The sequence below is a fragment of the Patella vulgata genome, chromosome 3, assembly GCF_932274485.2.
Source record: "Patella vulgata chromosome 3, xgPatVulg1.2, whole genome shotgun sequence".
NCBI lineage: Eukaryota > Metazoa > Mollusca > Gastropoda > Patellidae > Patella > Patella vulgata.
The window spans coordinates 26,537,381-26,563,331 of NC_065881.2; the positions used below are offsets into that span (position 1 = coordinate 26,537,381).

Below are 25,951 nucleotides of genomic sequence, written 5' to 3' on the forward strand. Positions count from 1 at the left end.
GAAACCGGAGGACCCGGAAAAAACCCACGAGGTTGGACAGGCGACCCTACTCCTTGTCACGTACAACTGGGGATTCAAAACTGAAACAAACTGAAACAAGGGCCATAATCCAGAAGTAATTTATAGAAATTGTTGAAATTTGACAGGCTTTTTCGTTTTACTAATTTAAATAATGCATATAAATTTCATACAGATCGGATGATCACTTTTGTCATTCGAACATTCACAAATTTCACAAAGTAAAACAAGGGCCATAACTCTAGAAGTAATTGACAGAAATTGTTGAAATTCAATAGACCTCCGTTTCACAAATTTAAGTGATGCATATAAATCTCATACATTAACAAGGTTGAACAAAGTGAAACAAGAGCCATAACTCTAGAAGTAGTTATTATATAGGCTTCATCGTTTCACTAATTTAAATAATACATATAAATTTCACAAAGATCAGAGGATACCTTTTGGCGTTAAGAGTGTTCACAAGGTTCAACAAAGTGAACCAAGGGCCATGGCTCTTGACGTAACTCTAGAAGTAATTAACTGTAGGGTGTTCACAAGAAATTGTGGATGTCAGACAGACAGCTGGACAGACAGTATGACCAAATTACATTTTGGGGCTATAAAAAAGGGGTTACTTCTACACAAAACCACTATTCAATCAGTTGTATGACACCGGTCTGCTACCATCCTGGTTGTCTTCCTCTTTTCGAAGCCTTTTAATACTAACTAACTCACGGATCGAAAGCTTAATTAATTACTTTCCAAATAAATTACAGTGACGGTGAAAGGATTTTCTTATTCTCTAGTAAGCCTGGAATACGAAAAAAGAGTAAGCAGTAGTGCCGCTGTCTGGGCAAAATTTGCCAGTCTTCATTAGCCCAGTTGGTGTTGAACAGTATGACTTTAAACCCTATTTCATTTTTACACTTCAACCAACCAAACCAACAGCTTCACTCCCATAAATATTTTAAAACCATATCCAAACAACCCATTTTAAAATAAAACTAACAAAAGTAGAAAAAAACCTGTTTAAAACAATTTTTTATTACTGGGATCTATAAATATAATAATAAGTAGCATTGTTTAATTTATTTTGTTAGCATTAATACAATTTTGGTGAGGTGATATATTTAATATAATTTATATTATAATTTATCATTATAATCTTGAAAAAGAAATTACCGTAGATTGTAAAACAATGATATTATACATTTGTGTGTGGTGCATGTGTGTATTATTTTTCTATTCTGCTCAAAAACATTATCAATCCCAACTTATCTCTTCTATGAATTCGAAATATATATAATTAACTTTGAGATTTTTGTAAATGGGTATTGGTATAATAGAAGTTACATCAAGGAGATTCAAATTATATTGTATGTGAAATTTATGACAACTGTCTATCTGGGAAGGTACTGATTATAATCTGATGTAACAATACCTATTAAATTTAGTAAATAAATCTACCAAGAACACTAAGTGAATCACTGTGAAATGCACTTCATTATAAAAGTAGGATGTTAAACCCCATTACATTTCATTTTTTTATAAACATCTGAAAATGTTTAAAAAAGATCCTACAGATTCAAATAACTGTAATAAATCTATGTTAAATATGTGCATATTTAGAAATACTTTTAAATTATCTTCTGTACTATGAAAGACTATCCTATCCTATTGATATCTAAACATTTTACATAGAATTCAATCAGTAGTTAGTGTATTTCTTTAGATAATATTACTATATTTTGATAAAAAATTATGTGATATATTAGGACTAGCTATAATGCACATCAAATCATGTTGAAACAATTACTGCTTCCCAAATTTATTGTAAATCCAAATAAGAAATAAATACATATTGCTATCTGCATTTTGTGAATATAAATAATTCTTTCTAATGTATTAATTATTTCTTTTTTGTTGTTTACATATCTTTTGAAGAAAATAAAGCATATTTAGTAGTAAAAAAGATACAAGCAAACTTATATTATAGCAATTAGTCAGGATAAAAGCACTAAAATATTAAATATTTGTGATTCTAACCATGTAGAGGGGACAGATGTTTATTTTTTAATTAAAAACAATATTTTGTTACTAGTTCTATCATATATATAATCTAAATAGCATGTAATGCTACTCTATTAATCAGATAATAATTTACTACTGATCTGAATTATGGAGTTTGTAAAAGGAGGTCATAATTACAGAGATAACAATTTCTCCAATTGCAGGAGAATCATTAAGCAAATAGCTATTGTATAATTTTGCCAATATATTAAGACTTATAACATAAAGTGGTAAAATACTTAGTTGATAATTGACAATTTCATCCCTCCAAAACAGGTACCTAAAATATACCTTACATTTTGTTATTTAATTTTTGTTAAAAACATTTTATATAATTAGAAAAAATAAATTAAAAATGTGTCATATAGTACAGCTTAGATTTATATACAAAGAGGGTATGTGTGATTTTTTTTGGTTAATAATATATTGTAAATAAAACAGCTATTAAAATCAACAAAAATGTACACACTATAGATAATAATAAGTTTTACTTAATTAATTTATTCAGTCATCAATGAGCTTAAACAATACAATAGACGTCAACAAAATAATCACAAAAAGAGTTACAAAAATATAAAATCTGACAAATTTAGATTAGTGACCTCATCTTTGTTAGGTTTTATCTACACACCATTGATCAAAGGCACTGTATCTGAAGAATCTGAAAGAGAAGAATCTTCAGATTCCAATACAGACACTATAGGTAATGTAGTGTTAGTGTCAATAGGCAACTGTGAGTCATTATTACTATTTAAATGTGGAGATTGGGGTGGAATCTGTGTGTCTGTATCTGTAGAAGTTGTACAAGAAGAAGTCAGTTTTGTTTTATCACATTCTTTGATATTTTTGTCTGTTAGATCTAACAATTGTGTATCATTTGACAAATTGTCAGACGCTGATAAACTAGACGACGATCTCCATGCTGCTAACAGACCAACATCTGAACGCATCTGTAATTGTATATTTGAGTTGTCTTCGAGATCCAATAATTCATCGTCATCACTGACATAATTAGGGTTATCACAACCAGAAGTCTCTGAGTCACTGTTGGACTCTGGAATTAACTGTTCTGTAGAAAGATTGTTATCTATAATCCTCTGAGAATGTAGTAAATCGTCTTGTGTAGATGGTTCATATGGTGGAACAGGTAAAGGACGATTTGTCATGTTGATTTCACCCGCTACTGTCACACATTGCCTTGTCATGATCTCCTGCCGTACCTCCTCGTATGGTCTTGAGGTTAACATTGCTTCATTATAGGATGGAGGTGGAGCTCGCCTTCCCATTAATTCAACTTGTAAACGACTAAGTGGTGTACTGTGACGTTGTCGACAGTGATCTCGTGTTCTAAGTAGATATAATTTACAAGTACATCCTAGAGCTACTACTAGTAACAATGAACATATTAATGATCCTACTACTGCTGCTATGATTACTCTTGTAGTACTTCCTGTAATATACAAATAATATACAAAATAAGTAATTATATACATCATAGTACAAAAAATTCCTTAATTTAGTTTTGCCAAATGCCTTAAATGAGTCAAATCCAGTGGGGGGGGGGGGGGGTCAAAATCATGCATAATTTTCCTTACTTGTGAATTTCATTTCATAATTTTTACTTTAAGATATAAGCTAACCTTTCATGTTATGTATCCAAGTCCATAACGTCATCATTCCTATGATGTCATAACTTGCAATGATGTCATTACTGATTTCCAGTCATTTTGTACCTAGCCCTTTTGTGTGTTCAGCATTTACACCATAGACATACTAATAATATGGACTGATAACGTCATTAAATCAGTGACGCCACTGTCCATCATATTGGACTACCACTTGATGACGTTTGCGCCATGGATTTCATTATAAGTCTTGTTTCTTAATCAAATAGTTGTGATTTTTCTACCACATTTTAATAAATAACTGCACAAGATATGAAGATCAGTTATTTTTATGTTGTCTTTATAATTGTTTTTTAAAGCCTTTATATGGATAAAATAAATGGTCTACATAATTATATTCTACATTTCTAAAAAAAAAAAAAGTAAATAAAAAATGTAGGCAATTATGTTTGATCCGACTCCCTGTTTTCATTGATATTTTCACTATTATCCTAACCCTAATCATAATCATAGATGGGGGATAAAATTATGGCAAAGAAAGGTGGAATACAAGTTAGAAAAGGGAATCGGGTCATACAAAATCGCCAAAATGTACAGGGGCATATGCCAATTTTCCTAGTCATATCAATTTTAATTTTAAAAAATATATAAACTTATACATATTTACATGTATAATATATAAGCCTATATTTTTACATGTACAATTCTTTTTAGAGAAAGATGCACATTGTCGTTTGGCCTATAGTAGTCTGTAATAGAGCATTCATTAGGCTATTTACATATAGGCGTGTATGAGAAATACATTACAAACATCATATAGGTCTTTAGTAGGAGGTAGGGATAGGCCTATGGCTTTATACTTGGCCGTAATCTGAAAAACATGTTTTACTAATCCTTTTACTCGTTAATTTCTATCTCTTTTGCTCTCTCTTCGATGTAAAAGCTATAAGTTAGGGGAAGGCCTAAATTCTTAATCAACATCAGCCTGTTGTGAGCAAATAATGGGATGTGAAACTTGGCTAAATTGACCCTATTTTTGACTAAATATGATTGTTACTTCCTTTACTCATGTATGAAATGATAAATTCACAATCGAAAGTTTGTTGCTGCTTTTGAATGCAACATAGCTCGACATTACTGGCAAACCTACACAAGGCAACGTTGAACAATGTTGTCATATGGGGTAGTGGAAGATGGTGGATTTTCTACTTCCTATGGTGTCACTGTTGTCCATATTGACATCACTGGATGGAGCAGTTTATATTATTAGTATGTCTATGATTTACTCTCAGAGTATTCTTCACTGTCTAGTCTTGGTTACCCAGATTAATAGTGTGTTATATGATGTCATGTATATCGAGACTATAGTTTGGTCTGACTAGGAGTTATTTTATTTGTCATTTGTCAATTTTCAGTTGAATCAGCATTATTATATAACTTTTCATACTTCAAAACCGATAGGCACTAATACGATCTTAACATAGGTATTAGTTGCTTTTTAAACGATCTTCCATTTTGGGGATATTTCTGAATTTGAAATTAAAAAAGTTCTTGTGACAAATAGAATTCATGTATCAACATACCACTACAATCTAATTCATCACTATGATCATGACAATCATCTGAATTATCACACACCCATGTCTCATAAATACATCGTCCATTATCACATAGAAATAATCCACGATGGGGACCACATTGATCAGCAGCTAAAATAAAATCATCAATAATTTAAACATTTTAGTTATATTACTTGCACAATTGTATATGTCTAAATTCTTATGTTTTATATATCTGGAAAGTAAAGGAAATAATAACCAATTAATCATTTAACCACATATACCGACATGCTAATATACTGGACTGAGTTCATACTACTTATACAATTCGTTTGTGTGTGTGTAACTAATTAAAGTATTGGCTTCATATATGTATCTACAATTTGCCTGACAGTTAATCAAAAGTTTCGACTCTTTCCTGGCCTGTTTGATAGCCATCGTTATGGTTGATGTCCAGAAAGTCAGAAAGACAAGGCCCTACTTTTGCCATTTTATTGGGGGAATTTAAACTGTCACAAACATTTGCCCAAAGACATAGGTATTTATTTCTTGAAAAGCTAACACAACAGAATAACTATAGATCTATACAACACAGAATAGATCAGGAAATGGTATTTATATTTATTCTTATTTTCCTATCCTACATACTGTAATGAATGTAGTTATACAATTGTAAAAATAGCAAATAAATATAGTTCAAACATGGACCGTGTATAGATGGACAGGCAACGAGTCCCGTTTGTTGGATTCTCTGCCGCTTGCGCGAGACAAAGCGAGATCTCAATGTCAACGGCAAATCAAGCGATGTGATTTTTGACGTTGCGGGATTTTATACTGATTAATTTCTCGAACTCCTCCTTGGAATTTACGGTATTCTTATAGTTACACGGTAATTTTTCAACCTGATAAGTATTCCTATCCGGTAGTGACGAATTTGTCCAGTTTGAAACTTTGAAATTTCCAAATTCCGCAGTTGAAAATTGTGAAATTATCGATTTCAATATTTTCGTTGGTTTTGTCAGCATTTTGGTTTTACTTAATACTCCAAATTCCCGTATGTATGAAGGATTTTAAAGTTATGAACATAAAGTTCAGGTATAATACTGCCCGGAATGATGATTAATTGTGCAGAAGTAAAAATTAAAAGAGTGTTTTAGTAGATTTGTTTTTAAGAAAAACTCGACGTTTTTTTTTTTCGGATTCACATAGGCGCGTCCGAAGTAAACAAAGACGATGTGTTGATATATTTACACCCCAATCATCAGTTAGTAGTCTATCTATGTATGGGTTTCAAAAAAAAAGAGTAGCAAGATAAATAAAAATATTATGAATTGATTTCTGTTACTTTGCTTTTAAACTTAATACAGGTATTTGCGCGAGGGGAGCTAATTTAATTTAGTCACGATTGTCAGGCCTCTCTTTTGCCGTGGCACACAATTCTAAAGGCTTCGTGGGCGTTGCCTGTCCATCTATACACGGTCCATGGTTCAAACCAGATTAGATAACAACAAATATATATAAATCTGATATACATGTACTACAGGTAATACAGGTAACAAACTTAAACATGTCCTAATATAGCATTCTACTTACTGCAGTTCTTCTCATCAGAGTAATCAAAACAATAACTTTTACCATCACATCTTACATCTTCATGATAACATTTACCACTTTTAACTCCACAACTAAACTCAGTACTACTACAGTGATCTAATATAAATAATAAACAAAAAAATTTATAAAACAAGTGAACAAGTCAACCCCAAAATAAATAGGTGACGCATTAATTTATATTTTTGTAATGCTCATGATCGATGTAGTCAAACTATACACCAAGTTTCATTACTCTCACTAAATTAGAAATAGAATCAAAGTTATTGTCTCAAAGTATCGATCAATTGAATTGCTTTCCTCAGCTTAGTTATAGCGGAAAATGCTGATCATCGAACTCAGTCAAGACATTCACCTTATGATCACTAAGTTTAAACATTCTACCTCAATAAGAATTGAGTGTTGTTGTGTTCTAAAAAGTGTGACAGATGAACGGACAGATGGACTGATTAAACCTTTTATATAAAACCTAATAACATTTTAATTGAGCATAGATATTTTTTTTGATAAAACAGTTCAAGAAGATTTTCAATGCTATCTAAACCAAATTTTGTGTCTTATATTTTCCAGTGTATATATACTATTCAAAAAAAGTAGGGGATATTTGATTTTTAAGTGTTATTAAAGTCACCTAATGAAACTGACGAAGAAACAAATGACAAAATGAAATGAAGTTAACATTCATCGATTTATTCCAAATGATCGTTAGACTAAGTAAGGCACAGACTGACCATTATAAGGGTAAAATGATACCCGGGGTCAAACAGCAAAGTTACCACAGCATCACAACCAAGTCAGTAACGGGTAAATCCTCCTCTGTTTGCCAAACAAGCATTGATCCGACGTGGCATACTCCTAATGAGACGCCTAAGGTCATTTTGGTCCAGATTGTCCCATTCCTGTTGCAACGCAGCAGCAAGTTCTTGGACATTGGCAGGACGTTGTTGACGTTGACGTAACCTCTGTCCAAGCATGTCCCAGACATGCTCGATGGGGGAGAGGTCGGGACTCAGTGCTGGCCAAGGTAATGTGGTGATGTTCTGTTGTTGGAGGTAACCTGTAACGATCCTGGCCCTGTGACATCTTGCGTTGTCATCCTGGAAGATGAAACGGCGGCCATGACGTCGTGCGAACGGCACAACATGGACTGCCAATATGTTGTCCCGGTAGTACTGGCCTGTAACACGCTCTGCAACAACATGTAAAGCCGTTCTTCCAGCAACAGTGATGCCTCCCCACACCATAACAGAACCACCCCCAAATCGATCATGTCTGATGACGTTAACGTCTTGGAAGCGCTCGTTTCGGCGACGCCACACCCTCCTACGTCTGTCTAAAAAATCAACAGTGAACCTTGACTCATCTGAAAACATCACATTGCTCCAGCGTCGATTATCCCAGTGTTGACGATCCCTACACCAACGACGTCTTGCCTGAATGTGATGATCTCTCAAACAAGGGATCACGCGAGGACGTCGGGCGCGAAGGTGACCCCTATGCAGTCGATTCCGAATCGTCTGGCCACTCACTCTCACACCAGTGTCTGTTTGAAGACGAGCGCTGATCTGATTTGCTGTGATGACACGATTTCTCAAGGCCAAGGTACGGATAAATCGATCCTGGGCTTGAGTTGTCGCCCTTGGTCGACCTGAGCGTGGTCTGTCCTGTACAGATTGTGTATCACGGTATCTGGACCATAGCCTGCTTATGACAGACTGAGAAACATTCATCGTCCGCGCCACAACCGCCTGTGTTGTGCCGATCTGTAGAATGCCAAGGGCACGTAACCTTTCATTTTGGGTAAGCCGACGCATATCAAAATTTGTTTTCTGGTCACTAAAACAATTAAACTGATGTTTCCACCCTGGAATTCAATGCCACAATGACTGTAACATTCAAAGTCAGAGTCGTGCAAATCTTGGGTTGGACCCCCATGATGATCCCAAGCATCACCTGCATTCCATGCGGTAGCTATTGGTGCGTTTGGGCGTCACATGTAACTGGAAATGTTTCTTCTGTTAGGTTCTATAGTGACTTTTTTCGTAGTCATTTGCATATTTTAGTATTATGCCCCCAAAATCAAATATCCCCTACTTTTTTTGAATAGTATATATAGGATGCACACATGTGAGTTTGTCAGAGAGGTGTTCTAGGGAAAGCACCCTTCTTTGGGCAGGAGTGAACGTGTCACTTATCTGTATGAAGCAAATGCCTTGCTATACTGTATCTGGATATCTCATATGTTCGTCAGTAAGTAGGTTAATCAACAAGAAAACTATTACTGTAGATAAAATGTAATGATTTTATTCATTATTATCATTTGGAATTTGTATGCTTGGAACGTGTTTGTTTGTAAATTAATCATATATCAAATGTTGGTATTTATATTAGAAAGAATGAATTGAAACTGCTATGATAAATAGTCAAGTACCAGTAGAAATCCAACACATGCCAACACCAACAGAACATCAGAAACTAAGATCTCATTGGAGAAAATCATGATGTCAAATCTTGAAATAATAACATGAGCAGAATATGCTCAGTATTAAATTTTGTCAAAGTACAAAGCACTTAAGATTCATCTCCCTCACGCAATTAGAATCAAATAATTGTCATCCAAAGCATCGACCAATCAAATTGATTTCTCTGCTCAAGACTAAGCAGAAAATGCTGATCATTTATAAATACCTCAATTAGAAGCACAGTGTGACGGACGGTCAAACAGATGGACAAACCCTGTTCAATAGTTTCCTGCTTTCTTCGAAAGTCTGGGGAAAATTATACTCCTCGCAGTGTTTCATTTGATTAGAGCTAATCCCACTTAACACTGTTGGAAAGGAAGCAAATTTCTGTTCCAAAAATTTCTGGTCAACAGTCCGATTAACAACCAATAGCTAACTGCATAACAATATCATTACGCTTTAAAGGAGCTAAATCGCTAATACTTGGGACCTAGAAATTGACCCAAATGGGTCGCAACGCATATAATAATGTAATCTGATTGTATATAAACTGATTTACATTCAGTTGTTTCCGTTTTGACTCTAATTTGGATGATATTGAGTTAGAGACTTAGCTACTTTAAACAGAGCTCCAAATTGGACCAAATATGTTTACATAATGTTACATCACGACTCACAATTTTATTATGCCCAATTAACCAGTGCATAGCAGAATATTGCAGAAAAACTAATTGCGTGACAAACGAGACTATCAACACATATACAAGGCTGACCTTAAAAATATCTTTGTTTCGCCTAACGCGACCGACTAACTAAACCCACCCCCGACTTAAATTATTTCATTGCACTTTTCCACAATCTTTTTATTTTATTTTGTGTGTCAACCTGAAATATATCATGAGAGTTATTTCCCTTTACTATGGCTATGGTTTGATTCATTATTGAAACTGGTTGATCAAGACGAAAGCGTCATAGGTGTCGCTTCTCAACAAAATGGTTGCAGACGAAAGCACGTTCATTGCCACGAAATGATTCTACCTCTATGTCTGTGGTGCGTCGTTTTAAACAGGACGACGATATTTTCAATATCCGTTTTCGAGAAAAATGAAGGCACAACCCGCACGATCGTTAAAAACGTGTTGAAGGAGTTTCACACTTCAAGTTTGTGGCAAATCGTGTGCGAGTCGTGCATCACGAAAAATCCTGATGGCCGATGTCATTGATTTGTTTGCCAATAAAGAAGACGAATGTTTCCACCCGGAAAATTATCAAGCTGTCAAATTAAGTTCGTTACGTTTTACGACAGACCCAAAATTCATTAAACAAAATTAATGAATCTGTAGTATACAGCTAATAAGTTTTCTGTATTGATTTGATATTTCTCTGACTTAAAAAAAAAAAATCTGAAAAAAACCCCGACCTATAGACCCTTCTCCTCGATTGTGGGTCGGGTTTGGTGAAACAAAGATATTTTTAAGGTCAGCCCAATGTAAACAATACTGTTTGGAGACGAACAATACTTTCACCGTTTTTAATACCTTAAATCAGTCCAAAGTTTTAGGGAAGATCCCTGATTAAATGAAGGGCTGTCATGTTGCTGTACTTGGGGTAGATTTGATTGAACAGGAAGAATAGACACACTCCCTCAAAAGCTCAAGTGTCAGAAGCCAATCCAGCAATGGCCAGAGTGGAAATTTCAAGGGCCATTTCTTCAGGAATATGGGGGACAATAACTAAATGTACAGTTTCTCCTTGAAAATCATTCTGATCCCACTTCTATAACCTTCGTTTTTTGTCCTCTTCAATAACTAGATGCTGCTTCTTGCCAGGCCATCTATTCTGCACTACTGACTAGGGATAATTTTCTCAGCAACCACAGTATTGAACTCAGAATTTCTGGTGGCAAATCATGGTAATAAAAAAAACTTTAGACCATCACATTATAACAACCTTTAACTACGGTATGTCCATAATATTGCTTTAGTTTATCTTACCACATCCTCTTTCATCTCGACCATGCTTTAAACAATTCCACACTCGATCACATCGTTGACGATTTTCATAACAATCATATTCTCCATCACCACATGACTGCTGATCACTCATACAATAACCTATAAAATATTATATTATACAATAAAATATATAATATTATTATATAACAAATTAAACTATAAAATATTATATTATAATTATTACAAAATGAAGATCTGTACAACAGTTTGGTCATCTATCATAAGTTTACAGTCTTGAAATAAAATTGCAGCATCAAATGGAAATAGGGTTTAACGTCCTATTGATCTACCCTAACCAGGCTAATGATGGACATATGCCATGCAGTGTGCAATGATGGAAATTTTGTCTACTCTTCGTTGAATTCCAACTGTAAAGGGTTCTTTTAATGTACACCAATATGTATAGGGAACTCGATTTTGTGCCCGATCCGAACTACTACACATTCTTCCTTACCAAGCTTTCCACCTTGCACCACTGCAAAGAGGAAACCATGTTGAAAAACAATGTTGAAAAAGTCTGAGGAACTTTCTCAACCAACACCGGCATGAAAGTATTGTGAAACCAGCGGCTGCCAGGCAGGATACGCCCACATTTTGCAAGAGATGGATAGAGAACAAGCTAAAAACAAAATGATTTTTTGTATAATCAGGGGCCATAATCCAGAACGTTATGGTCTGAAATGTGCAAATATCAAAAGGGACTCAGATTTTTAGAATATAAAGATATGTCTCCACTTTTATCAAAATCGGATAAAAATTATACACCATTTGTGTACAAAGATCGGCCATTTTGTCTGGCACTTTCATCTTGATTTTCCCGAAATTCCAATTCAACCTTCATTAGGGTGGAATAGTGATATATCTAAACGGTTTTTAAAATCGGAAAAAAAATTGTGACCTCTAGAGAATCCACAAGCTAAAAATGCAATTTTTCAACCAATCAGGGACCATAATCCAGGAAGTTAAGTGCGTACATGTGATTATTAAAAGGAACCAAGATCTTTATGATAAAAACATATATTTAAAGTTTCATCCAAATCGGATAAAAACTGTGACCCCTAGAGGGTCCACAACCTTGATATACCATATTTTTACACTATTTGCGTACAAGGGGCAGCCATTATGTCCGTCAGTTTTTGTCCGATTTTCACACATTTTTTTTTTTTAAATCGGATAAAAATAGTGACATCTATAGGGACCACAAGCTCAAAACGCGATTTTTCATACAATCAAGGGCCATAATTCAGGAATTGACGATCCAATATGCGTGAATATCGAAAGGAACCAAGATCTTTGGGTTATAAACATGCATTTCAAGGTTCATCAAAATCAGATCAAAATTGTGACCTCTAGGAGGTCCACAACCTTGATATACCAGATGTTTACACTATTTGCATACATGGGGCGGCCATTTTGTCCTACAGTTTTGGTCCAATATTCACAAAATGCAAACTCAACCATCATTAGGGTGTAATGGTGATATTCTATAATAATAATAACGTTTTTTTAAACTGGATAAAAATTGTGACCTCTAGAGGGACCACAAGCTAAAAGCGTGATTTTTCGAAAAATCAGGGGCCATAATTCAGGAAGTTATGATCTGATATGCACGAATATCAAAATGAACCAAGGTCTTTGTGATATAAAAATGCATTCCAAGTTTCATCAAAATCGGATGAAAATTGTGACCTCTAGAGGGTCCACAACCTTGATATACAATATTTTAGACTATTTGCGTAAAATGGGCGGCCATTGTGTCCGGCAGTTTTGGTCTGATTTTGACGTAATTTGAACTCAACTATCATTAGGGTGTAACGGTGATACACTAAAACGCTTTTTTAAATAGGATAAAAATTGTGATCTCTAGAGGGATAACAAGCTAAAAACATGATTTTTCATACAATCAGGGGTCATAATTCAAGAAGTTACAATCCGAATATCGAAAGGAAACAAGATATTTGGGTTATAAACATGCATTTCAAGTTTCATCAAAATCAGATCAAAATTGTGACCTCTAGAGTGTCCACAAGCTAAAAATGTGATTTTTTGTACAATCAGGGGCCATAATCCATGAAGTTACGGCCGATACATGCCAATATCGAAAGGAACCGAGATCTTTGGGAGATAGACCTATATTTCAAGTTTCGTCAAAATCAGATAAAATTTGTGACCTGTAGAGTGTCCACAAACAAACTGTGGATGGACAGGGGCGACGATAATATACGTCCACATGAAAATGTGGGCGTATAAAAAGCATCAAGCAATCAAACTGCTTATCTCTACTTAGCACAAGGAGAAAATGCTCATGTTTGAACTCAGTCAAGGTTTTGATGTAATGACACTGTTCACCAAGTTTTATCACTCCCCATTTAAAATCAAGGTTATTGTTTTTCAAAGAAAAAACAATCAAACTATTTATTTGTTTTTTCAACTGATAATCAACAATACTAAAAGAAAAAAAAGAATATCGACTGCAAGCTGAGACAACTACAGTGCCAAAATAAAAATTTGAATAAAGACAGTACACGGCAACAATGTTAAACTTACCTTTTGTTTGATATGTTACATTAAATCCTCTACCAGATATTGTAGAATCTGAGTGAAATTGTACCAGTAACCAATTAGTGGTAGATTGTATGATGAGTGGAGGTAGATTATTACCATTATAAACACCAATAACCTTGCTATTTATATCTTTACCATCATATATCACAACATGGTCTGTATTTCTAGTCCACTGAACATTAAAGTCCACAAATCGAAGCTGTACTGGTTTTAATGTTTCTACACTCTTGATCAGCCATTGACATGAGACTCCATTTGGATAAGGATGAGGGTAATTTGGTGATGTGAAATGTCCATAACTGTTATAAAGCTTATAATAACATTGCTTATCTGATTTTGATTCTGTAATAAAAATGTAAACTTGTTGCATTGTGAATCTTTAATTACATAAACAGCAACATCTTTATTCTGTATATCATTGACAAGATCCTATCACATAATCAAGGACAATAACTCTAAGTAATTATAAGAAATGTTTTTGAGTTATTTCAATATTTGTTTATGTTATAGACGGAATCACACAATTAAAAAGTCACAATTCATTTTTAGGCATTCTATAAAAACAATAAAGGTTTAAAGATACATTATGTAAGATTTAGATAAAGAACTAGCCATTCTTGCTAAAATAGTTCGAAAGTAGATGATGTAAAATGAATAATTTGAAAATTTCATTCAAATTTCTCTATTCTAAGCGAAGATATTAGCCTTTGAAGGTTTGACAGACGTGTGCAATAATTTCAACCACCGTACTGGTTGATCGAAGCTAAATCTCGGTCCTCCATATTTGATTAAATCAAAGTATCGCTGAACCATTCAAATCTATTTAATATCGGAGAAATCTGATGCCATCGAGAGTTGATTAAGGCCTGGATCAGTTAATTAATGTCTAATTAATACTTTAAAAAAAATTTCAGGCCTAAATTTCAACCACCGTACTGGTTGATCGAAGCTAAATCTCGGTCCTCCATATTTGATTAAATCAAAGTATCGCTGAACCATTCAAATCTATTTAATATCGGAGAAATCTGATGCCATCGAGAGTTGATTGAGGCCTGGATCAGTTAATTAATGTCTAATTAATACTTTAAAAAAAATTTCAGGCCTAAAGAAAGACCTGCAATAGGCAGATTTAGCTCTTGCATAATGCATGTTTAAGCTTAACTGTAAAATTTTAAAGTAAAATAAAATAAAACCAAGTACGAACAATCCAAACCATTAGACAAAATTCGAAGTCCTAAAAAAAAAAAAAACGGTATAGGCAAACTAGTGTAATAAGGCAAAATAGTGTAATCAGCATATGGACTGTTCACTGTGTACAAAATACACGACAAACAGTGGTAACAGGTGTCCGGAAGAGTAAGCTTACCCAGCCTGGCGCCACACCCGCCATAGCTGCATCCAAACTATTAGGCGAAATCTCGGTAAAATAGCGTGATTGGCCAATGAACTATCGGTATGCAAAATGCACGTGATGAACAGTGTTAACGATTTAGTAGACAGACATTATCAGGGAGATAGTATACGCGTCAATTAAATATATCTAGAATAACAGCCGAGAGAGACATGTTATATTTACCAATCAAGTCAATTTGACGGCCATAAAACTTTTTAAAGGTTTTAATAAGTTTAGTTCGCAAGTATCCCTGTAGTTGAAGCTTAGATGACAAATGCCTCGATCTACTTAAAAAATCAGAATAAAATGAACAAGCTCTCGCGTAACGAATTAGTTGAGACACAAACACTCCATAAGCTGGTGATATTGGAATGTTACTACTAATAAATGGAAAGTTAACAATCGGAAAGTCAAAGTCATCACGTTTATCGTACAATTTAACACTAAGTTTATGGCAATTGTCAAAATCGAGACGCAGATCCAAGTAGGAAGCGTAATTGTCACCGTCAGTAGTGTTTTTAATTTCAAGCTCATCAGGATATATGAATTCTACATAATCACTAAATTTTGGATTATTCAGTGATAGAACATCATCGATATATCTATAAGTGAAATTAAAATGTCTGACTAATCGTTTTTTTGATTTTACAAGTGCCTGTATGTAATCGGCTTCGTAGGAATAGAGAAACAAATCAGCAAGCAAAGGTGCACAGTTGGTGCCCATGGGGATACCTACAACTTGCTGATAAATTTCCCCTCCAAATTCAACAAAGATATTATCAATTAAAAAATCCAACATCTGAATTATCTTGTTGGCGGTGAATTTATTTTTGGAATCACTATGGTTCTTGACAAAATATGTGGAATTGTAATTAACAACTAAATATTGATATCTAACATTTCCTGATTTATATGAAAAGACACTGTGAATAATGTCTTTTAACCGAGCTTTTAATTTACTATGGGGAATTTTAGTGTACAAAGTAGAAAAGTCGAACGTTTGTATAGATGAGATTGAAGCAAGTGATCTAGATTGTAAACCATCAAGTAATTCTTTGGAATATTTTAATATCCACATTTGATTAAAACCACTACGAGAGTATATTTTGTCGCAGTATTTTTGAATACGCTCTTTCACTGCCGTTAGTATGGATGTCAATACTTTTGAAAGTGGTTTTGTGGAACAACGGGATGAACCTGCTATAAAACGTTGCTTGTAGGGATTTTTATGTAGTTTAGGTATCCAATACAACAAGGCCAGATCTGTATGGGTATCTCCACATGGAGTACCAAATGAAGTGAGTACAGATCTGTGATTGGATATAATTTCATCCTTACTAAGCGTAGAGCGTTTATATGTAGCACTGTCGATTGATTTCCCGAAATTAAGTTCTTTGAACAGGAAGTCATAATAATATCGTTTACATATAAACACTAAGTTATTGGACGCTTTGTCAGCCGGTACAATGACATAATTGTCATGTAAGGCGTTGAGATTTTCAACAATGCTAACATCATTGAAAATAGATTTAGGCCTAGTATCAACTAACTAACGTTTCATATAAATTCTTCGTTTAAGTAAACAACTGATAGACTTAGTCCAATCTGAGAGAGTATCAGAGATAACATCTTCCCTCTTGGCCCATGATCTGGCGTAGTCCTCTACGGCATCCATAATAAGTTTGAAATTTTGATCCCATGAAAATGGTTGCAGTTCCCGGTATTTGGGTCCTTTGGACAAAATCTCAAGTAACTTATTATTCTGGACTATGTTTAAATCACCAGTGACTACATGTCCAGCTGGTTGGTAAATGAAGGACGACGTAGAGCAAGAACAGGGTAGAGGGTCATCATATAATTCTTTTGCATTGATGTTAGATAATGCGTTTCTGTAATTAAATATTTTGGATGCAATGGGTTTAGTATACGTATAAGAAATCCTAGGAACAGTGACAGTTTTGAAGTAAGTAACTTCTATGCTTTAAAGTCATATACTTGTGGAGCTTTGTAATGTACATGTAGAAGCTGAAATTTTTAAAACTAGCTTCATTATAATTTCATTTATGGAACATTTATTATTGCCCAGTTACATATATTATAAATATGTATTGATTACTTACTAGTACAAATATCTGATGTTTCATCTTCACCTGATAAACAATCTTCTATACCATCACATACATTAACACTCTTCAAACAACGATACTCACTTGAACTCTTTAAACGACAATATAATTCATTTGAACTACACTGGACAGATGGCATTGTTGTCTCTGAAATATCAAAAACTAACAGATTTAACATAGGAACGGACAAACGAGAACTGAAGTAAACAAACGAAAAATAGAACTGAATGATATTGTTCATATAATTTGAATTTGTAAGAGATCTCAATATAAAGATTTATTTTTTATCACTGACACAACAGGTGGAATTAAAAGCATTATATTAATTTCAGTTCTTTTCACACAGAACATTGACAAATTCAGATCTATTCATTGTGTAAGAATCATGATTATTATTGCTGGTAAATTCAGCAACACATTTCAGGGCTGGCAAACATGAAAGAGTTCTGAATACAGAACCAACCTTGTGGATGCGTATTACAAACATCTTCGTCACTGTTATCTCCACATTCATCTAAACCATTACATAACCAATCTCTGTATATACATTTACCATTATTACAATGAAACAGATTATATCCACATCTTGCTCTACTGTTAATAACTGGTTTACCTATAAATAACACAAAATAAAATATTCATCTGGGATTAAAACAATGTGACTTGACTCAAAAACATTTAGCCAAACTTTATGCAAAATATTATTATAACTCAATTTGTCTCCCCTCAACATACCACTAAAAATCTCTCTACCAAACTAAAATATTGCATTTTAAGATTGATGATAGAATTTTTTTAAAACAAACTTGGTTAGTAAATTCCTGTGCCCTAAATGATCCAAGACGCTGTTTTAACTGAAGCGTGCAGTTTGAATTTATTTTAATCAGATTTAATGAGCAAAATTTTCAAATTAAACATACAGTATGAAAGAGCAAAATCTGATTATTGTAAGTCTTAATTTAGGCTTCAGATGTTATAGAAATTATAAATTAGATCTTTATTTAAACAACAAGCCCAAAATCAAATCTGTAGACCCACGGATGGCTCGGCTACAGCTTGGATTTAAATAGGATTTCACTTATTAATTAATTCAAATATGGCGCATCCGGATGTCAGTTAGATCGAGGCTAAATGATAGAGTGTACTTAGCGAGGACGCTGTAGAGCGTTTCCGCATGCCATTGAAAACTTTACTTGATAATCGAGATATGTAGGTGGAGTTAACGCCTGTCAATCAAACGATCGGTCAAGGTGAAGGCACATTTCACTACCATTTCTAGTCAAATATTACAACGATGATAACTATGTTCAGAATAAAGTAATTTGACTGAAATTTTCAATATATTCTTCTTTCATCATCTACTTTTGAACTGTTATAGCAAGAATGGCCAATTCTCTATAAAAATCTCCCATAATGTATCTTTAAATATAGGTCTGTCAGTAGACATGTGTATAAATTTCACGTCCCAAGATGATGGTAAGAGAAGATGAGGAAGCCATAAATATTTGCCACTTTCGGATTATTTTCTTTTCAAGACTTTTATAATGAAAAGAAATGAATTATTGTTGACTAACTGCTAAGTTTAAGGCAGTAACTGATATGATGTCGAAAATGGATGGTAACAATTGAATATTTGACCTTTGAATTGTGGGAATGGAATCCTTGTCATACTTTGTAGATACAATTAACCACACCACCATTAATCTGATATGTGCGTTTGTTTGTGATTTCTGCGTATTGTGTCTTGTCCATAGATTTGTTTTGTGTAATTGTGTGTGGTGCAGTCACCCTGCACTTACTATCCAATTCATTGTAGGAAATATTAGTTCAAACTGGACACCCTTATCAAATTAACCTATTTCAATGAAATAATAAAAATTCAGCATGCAAGTAACTAATAGCAACAATACTGATTGGGTAATGTAAATGTCAGTCAAAGAAAAGGATTGTTAAATTTGTCCCTTTCAGCCATGTAGTTTTTCTGGAGAAGTCATGTAAAAAGTTACCTGATGATGAATGGTGATTACGAAATAAATGTACTGGGCTGGACTAAAAAAAACAAAACAATATCTTACCAACAATATACTTGAGTCTAAAATGACTGTATAGGTAGTGATGTTTTGATACAAATTTTAACCAGACATGACCATAAGAATTGATGTATGGTTGTGTATCATTTCTAGAAGTACCACAATATATAGTCGTAGGTTCAGGACCCATTTCTAAAGTATCTTGACTACATTCTCCATCAACTCCTGGTATAATATGTATACTATCAAAACTGTAAAATAAAATACAAAATTTTAACTGATGATTATCTTCTGTTTCTCAGATACTGACAAATCACCAAAAAAGATTAGCATGACTAAAACTCTTCTCAAAAAATAAAGGCGGGGGACAATAAAGACAAATGGACAGTGATTATACCTATAGTCCCCTCTGGTTTTACATGTATAGGACTAATAAATAACATATGTACCTTATAGTGATTGTTTTATTAGGTCCACCTTTTATATACCAGTATTTACACCCGAAAGCAGGAAACACTTCATCATTACCAAGATATATATCACCTTGATCACTATCTAGTATTACAGAATGACATTCTGAAAATAAATATATTTATTTACAATGTGCATCTCTTAAACATACATAATGCAAGAACTAAATCTGCCTATTGCAGGTCTTTCTTTAGGCCTGAAATGTTATGACATTCAAGGCTAGCCTAAAACTGAATCAATAATATCTCGGGTTAATGTGAAGCAATTTGACTGAAATTTTCAGCATATTCTGTTTCATTATCTGCTTTATATCAAGAACTGTCTGCTCTTTATCTAATCTTCCATAATGCCCATTTAAGCCACACCAATTTGATCTGTCACTTGCACGTAATTAACAATATCCACTCCTATTCACAACAGCCTCTCCTCATTTCAAGGGTTTTCATAATAATAAATTAAAATTAAAAAACAGAATACTGCATGTCTATAATGTCAAATTGTCATTTTTTTCCTGTTCTCGTCCTTTATATCATCCCCCGAGGGACACGGTTAACTATCGCGGTCAGTTGCACTCTTATAATAATACCACCACTTGAATGGTGAAATTGGCAAATGCGAAGCAGTGCTGAATCGGCTTTCAGGAAGCAGACTGAAAGGAATCATATGATATTCCATTGACCGGGCTATCCAACGATATTTTAGTTGCTTTTTTATCCGGTAATATCTGAGTTTAGTTGCTGAATTCATCAGATCGTGCCTATTTTTGTACTCAGAAGAGAATAGCAAAGAATCCTCCAAACCCCTTGAATTTTGGTTTTGGCACCAAATCACAAATGAGACTCTTTGTTATAGATTTATTCAAAGTTTAAATTTGAATTTGTGTGATTCATTTCTAGGTCATCCTCGGTATCCCCAGTGGTTTCATTCCGTTCTACTCGACTAACCCCTCGGTTAATCTATGGGGAGGACACGTTTTCAAGTTATCTGCCCTTGATAATTGTGCTATTTTTATTGACCAATCCCATAAATCGTTAATTGAAAAGGAAGTTGGCAAAGGGAGGTAACTCTCATTGGACAAGGTTAGGAATTAGCCTAAATGAGAGAAGTTCAAATTATGCTAAATGCATATTTATTAACAACAAATTAAAAAATATTATATTAATGAAGACCTGACATTTATGTAGGTTCAAGAGTTTTATTGTGAATCGATCGCTCTTCCATCGCGGAATTTTACGTCCACGTGATATCGTTGACAAGTTATTGTGAATCAATTTTGCCAAGTATAAGTTCAATAATAATAAACATAACAGAATGAAACATTTCAGACAAAGAACGAATAGTAATAATAATAACAAAAGGCAAACATATAGATGTTATACATATTTGAAATTAGCGAAACATACTACAGATTTTGATAATACAATTAAATATAAATGAATTAGAAATATATACATTTTTTACATAAATCATTCAGTAAATGGACATGAATATGGTTATCTACCCTTATTAAAACGAAGGCGAAACGACAGGTTTGTAAACTGTTCTTTGATTGGTTCGTAGACCATAGCTACAATCAAGGCCAGGGCAGATAATTTGAAATCGTGGAAACCCTATGGATTAACCCAGGGTATAGTGGAGTAGAACGGAATGAGTAGACTGGGGATATCGAGGATGTTTCTAGGTGGGATATCAAATTCAATTATGTGACATTAATCAACTGTTTTAAGTGTTAGAATTGAATGCGGAGTTCAGTAAAGCTATAGGCAGATGAGCATATTTTTTCACTGGATCCAACAATTTTTTACAGCCGATCATGAACGGACAAGTAAATTACGTTGATCATGTGACTTGCGTACAAAATTGCGAATCACTGAAAATGTAAGATTTCTGTGGTAGCTGCTATTCATTTGCTCCTAAAACTCTTGAATCCAGAAATCAAACAGGTAAGGCCTTTCTAACCAAAGAATCACCAATTCTTCTTCTGTCATCAGAAACTTTGAGTCTGACGTGGAGGCAGCCATTTTGAAATCATGCAATATCAATGATGTCTCCGATTGGCTTATGAAAATGGTTCGCTTGACAATATATACTGAACAAGGGCAGACGAAAATAGCAAACATACGGGCGATTTTTTGAGCGATTTTCAAAAGCGGTACGATCAGGTGAAAAAATACGCTCGTTTACCCTAGTTATGAAGCACAAGACTGCTTGATTATTTTTTAAATTCATTTTTGGGGTTTTAAATTTTTTAAAAAGTTTGTTTGCTATCAGTTATTTGTCTGCTGTATTTCATCCCGTCTCTTTTATGAATATGAATGTTAGGCATAATAATCTTTAAAGCGGAAATTGCAAATTTTTAAGTTATATTTTTAAAATTTATTAAAATAATTTCCTGTGTAATGAGTTTTAAGTGTGAGAATGACACCTATGATCGTGTAATTGTGAGTTGACAACCTATTGAGCAAAAGGCATAGAAATAATTATGTTTTGACTTTCTTAGAAGATTTGCAATTTCCGCTTTAAATGGCAGAATAGTAAACTTTAGTGAAAATTCTATGTACATGTTGAGTTAAAAATTTAACTGATAATCGAAAATGTTACAATGTACTTCTTAACTATCAATATTCCCAAAATAGGCATACTATTTGCAAGTGTGTTGTTCTTAATTTACAAGTTACTAAAGTATTGTACAGGTACTTGAATGATATGACTGTTTGATAAATATGTGCATTATGTCAATATTAGCCTATCGTGTTAGAATCCTGTGCTTTTTTCAGTCCTATTAAATGTCACATTTTTTATCAAGAAATGAAAGATAGGTTGCCAGATAACAGAACATATGAAATGAAATGGGTAGTAACCTCCTACAGTTTTTGCACTGACTGGGCTAATGAAGGCCGGCGAGAGAGAGAAATGGGGTTTAATGTCCACTTGACACAAACTAGGTCATTTCGGGACTAACATATGGTTTAATTTTATTTCAATAATCCGCTTGCGCATAGGGGTATTTAGCAGTGGGAGGAAACCGGAGGACCCGGAGAAAACCCACGAGGTTGGACAGGCGACCCTACTCCTTGTCACGTACAACCGGGGATTCGAAACCACGCCAGTCGACGAAGGCCGGCAAACATAAGTCCATACTAACTAACCCATTAAAGCAGTACACAAAGATTGTCACATGTTTATTCTTTAGTAGAATTCACAAGACAATAAAACAGGTTGTCAGGCTATGTATTTATTCTTTGGTACATGTAGGTTAAGGTAAATACTAATGCCATAATGGGAGCAGTAACAAGACACTAAAATCTGATCAGAAGGAATAACCTAACCACTGATGAAGTCATGGTCAGAAAAAATAAAAATTTGATTGGTTTCTAGTTCTAAAACTTACGTACAACAAGATGATAACTCAATACCAAGTTAATCAGATTATAACTTTAGCACCGACATGATTTTTCTAAGTGATGAAGGGCTAGAATGTGTATACTATAAAATTAGGTCGTAGGAACTTTGGCCTGTACTCTGTAAAGCATCCACAAGATATTCAAAGTGACCAAGGACCATAACACAGGCAGTAGTTCTCTGAATTTGTTGAAAATGAAGAGGCTTCTTTGTCTTATGACCTTAAAGTTTATATACAGGGCCTAAACAATGTGTATATTTTTCATGTCCATCGGATGATACATGTACCTTTCGTCTCTTGACCTTAAAGCACTTGTATAAATATAAAGTCAATTGAATATAAACTCCAGTCCCTACAAGCCAAAAGTTGTGAATGACGGACAGACGACATGTCCGATGACAATATACGAATATTGTGGATGTATAGAAATCAATAGGATCCCTTGTTTCACTAATTTGAACAATACATATGAAATGACGATCAAATAATTAACGAAAATTGTTCATCAAAGTAATTAACATTGAACAAGGGCAATAAATCACTTTAATGTAAATGTATCAAAATAACTTGTCAACTGTTTAATGATTATCTAATAAAACACACCCCCTCCCCCAATAAAAAATTCAGAAAAATTAATTGATTCAGCACTGAGCAGACATGAAATTTTGATAAATGGAAATTATACTATACCTGACTTGACTAGCTGGATTGTTTCACAAAATAATATAACAACTAAAATGAAAAAAGAAAAGAATCGTTTGATTATGATTGAAATAGTGAAATAATACTTATCCACCTAACAAGCAAACAATGATGCTGATGTCTCCCACCTCAATCCAAAATCAAATCACTTGCACATTTATAAAACATTGCAAATCAAAGTTTGTATCACTCTGCTTCAGCAGCACGGGGACCCATACTTTTGCATGAGGAACACGATTCCATCCAGGCCCCCCAAAAACAAAATTTATATGCATGTACTGGGAAGAGGGAGGGTCCCTCCCAGTGCCACGGCACTGAGTAATATTGTCCTGTATGGAACATGCTAGAGTTGATTTGTAGCATATCTGACCCACAGTATATGTTTGACACTGGTTGAGCATTATGATTATGATTTAATGTGAAAACAGCATTGAAACTGCATGATTTTTGCCATTTGCGAGGGGGCACCAAAACTCAAAGGGGCGCAAAAACTCAAAACCATGACGCAAAGCGCGTTATTGTGTCCCTCTCACTTAGCCCCTGTCTGCTTGACCTAAAGTCTAAACTTATTTATTACTATAATTTAGTTAAGGTATTGGTGCAATGAAACTACACACCAAGTTCCATCACACCACGCGCACTTAGAAGCAGAGTTATTGTGTTTTAAGTCTCGGCAAAGCAAAATGCTCATCATCGAACTTGGTCAGTAGGTTACAATGCCTGCCCCAAGTTTGAACATTCCACATCAGTTAGAACTAGAACTTAGTTATTGTGTTCCACTTACCACTGTGGTGACAGACGGACAAACTAAATTTAATAATTCCCTGCTTTGTTTTTTGTACTTAAAAAATGTTCCTATAAGATCTGCTTTCATGATGATTGGGCAAATGGAAAGTAGAATAATTAATCCATTAAAATTGGCAAAAAATGAAAATGATTATAATTTACAGTTCATTTGATGAAAATAAAAAATAAAGGAATAGACTAAAAGGTCTGCATCGACCTTTGACCATTGATAGACATGTCTACAAGCGTCATTAAACCCCCAATTTCATATGGAATAACTGTCTGGCAGATTGTGCCGACCACAACTAAAAATATTATTATTATCATGTGTTGGTGATGGAAGCTAAGTCATGCCTTGATATTCACTTCTAAATAGTAAATAAGCAATGGCTATTTAATTTGATGTCGGCCACCATTTGTCACTCTAGGCCTAGTCTGACAGTGTACGAAATTATTATTGCTGTATCGTAGTGTTATAATAATATTTATTAGGCCTATATATATATCAAAATGCAAGTGAAATAGAAAATGAATTTGACTACATGTATATTATGTGTAATGTATTTATAAGTGAATAGTTGCCTAACAATATTCAAGGTTTCGTGAACCAGGATATAAAACAGTAATGATGAGTAAGAAGAAGTAGAAGAAGGAAAATTATCACCTGTCAAATATTTCAAAGGCGTCAACCTCTTCTTATCGATGTAATTCATAGTAAAATTAACATCTATTGTGGTAATAACATCTTGAGAAAAAGCAGATTCTTGACAATTTGACGTCTAAACAGTAGCTTATTAAAAATGTTAATCTCAATAGTTACTCATTCTTTTGTCAACTTTCGGTCGCCATTTTCTATTTACGCTTTCAGTGAAGGGAGATAATTACCAGCAACCAGGATGCAGACCACCATTAATTTCCCCATTGACGTCAATGTTAATTCTGGCCTCTATGCCCGGATCCAACTTTTCCTCAAATTTTCATTGGGCTGAATGCGTTTTACTACAGACAGACAAACAAACAAATGCACCAAAAATTTATATGATGTTGACCACCAAAATTTTGAGATACACAAACTTGAAGAAGCATACTAAAAGCACGTAACTATTTCCCGTTCATATCACCATAACCAATTA

General features: G+C 34.1%; 1 protein-coding gene across 1 annotated transcript; it reads right to left on the reverse strand.

Moving 5' to 3' along the window:
- Positions 1-1,023: 1,023 nt before the first annotated feature.
- On the reverse strand, positions 1,024-25,674 carry LOC126814906 (low-density lipoprotein receptor-related protein 12). The gene is made up of 11 exons (XM_050540351.2): positions 25,483-25,674; positions 24,021-24,062; positions 19,906-20,032; positions 19,502-19,707; positions 17,890-18,039; positions 17,421-17,573; positions 13,890-14,249; positions 11,322-11,441; positions 6,848-6,964; positions 5,279-5,404; positions 1,024-3,520 (listed from the first exon to the last, which is right to left on the reverse strand). Exons 1-11 carry the CDS (start codon positions 25,529-25,531, stop codon positions 2,694-2,696), a joined length of 2,277 nt encoding a protein of 758 aa, XP_050396308.2. The 5' UTR covers positions 25,532-25,674; the 3' UTR covers positions 1,024-2,693.
- Between the last annotated feature and the right edge of the window lie 277 nt (positions 25,675-25,951).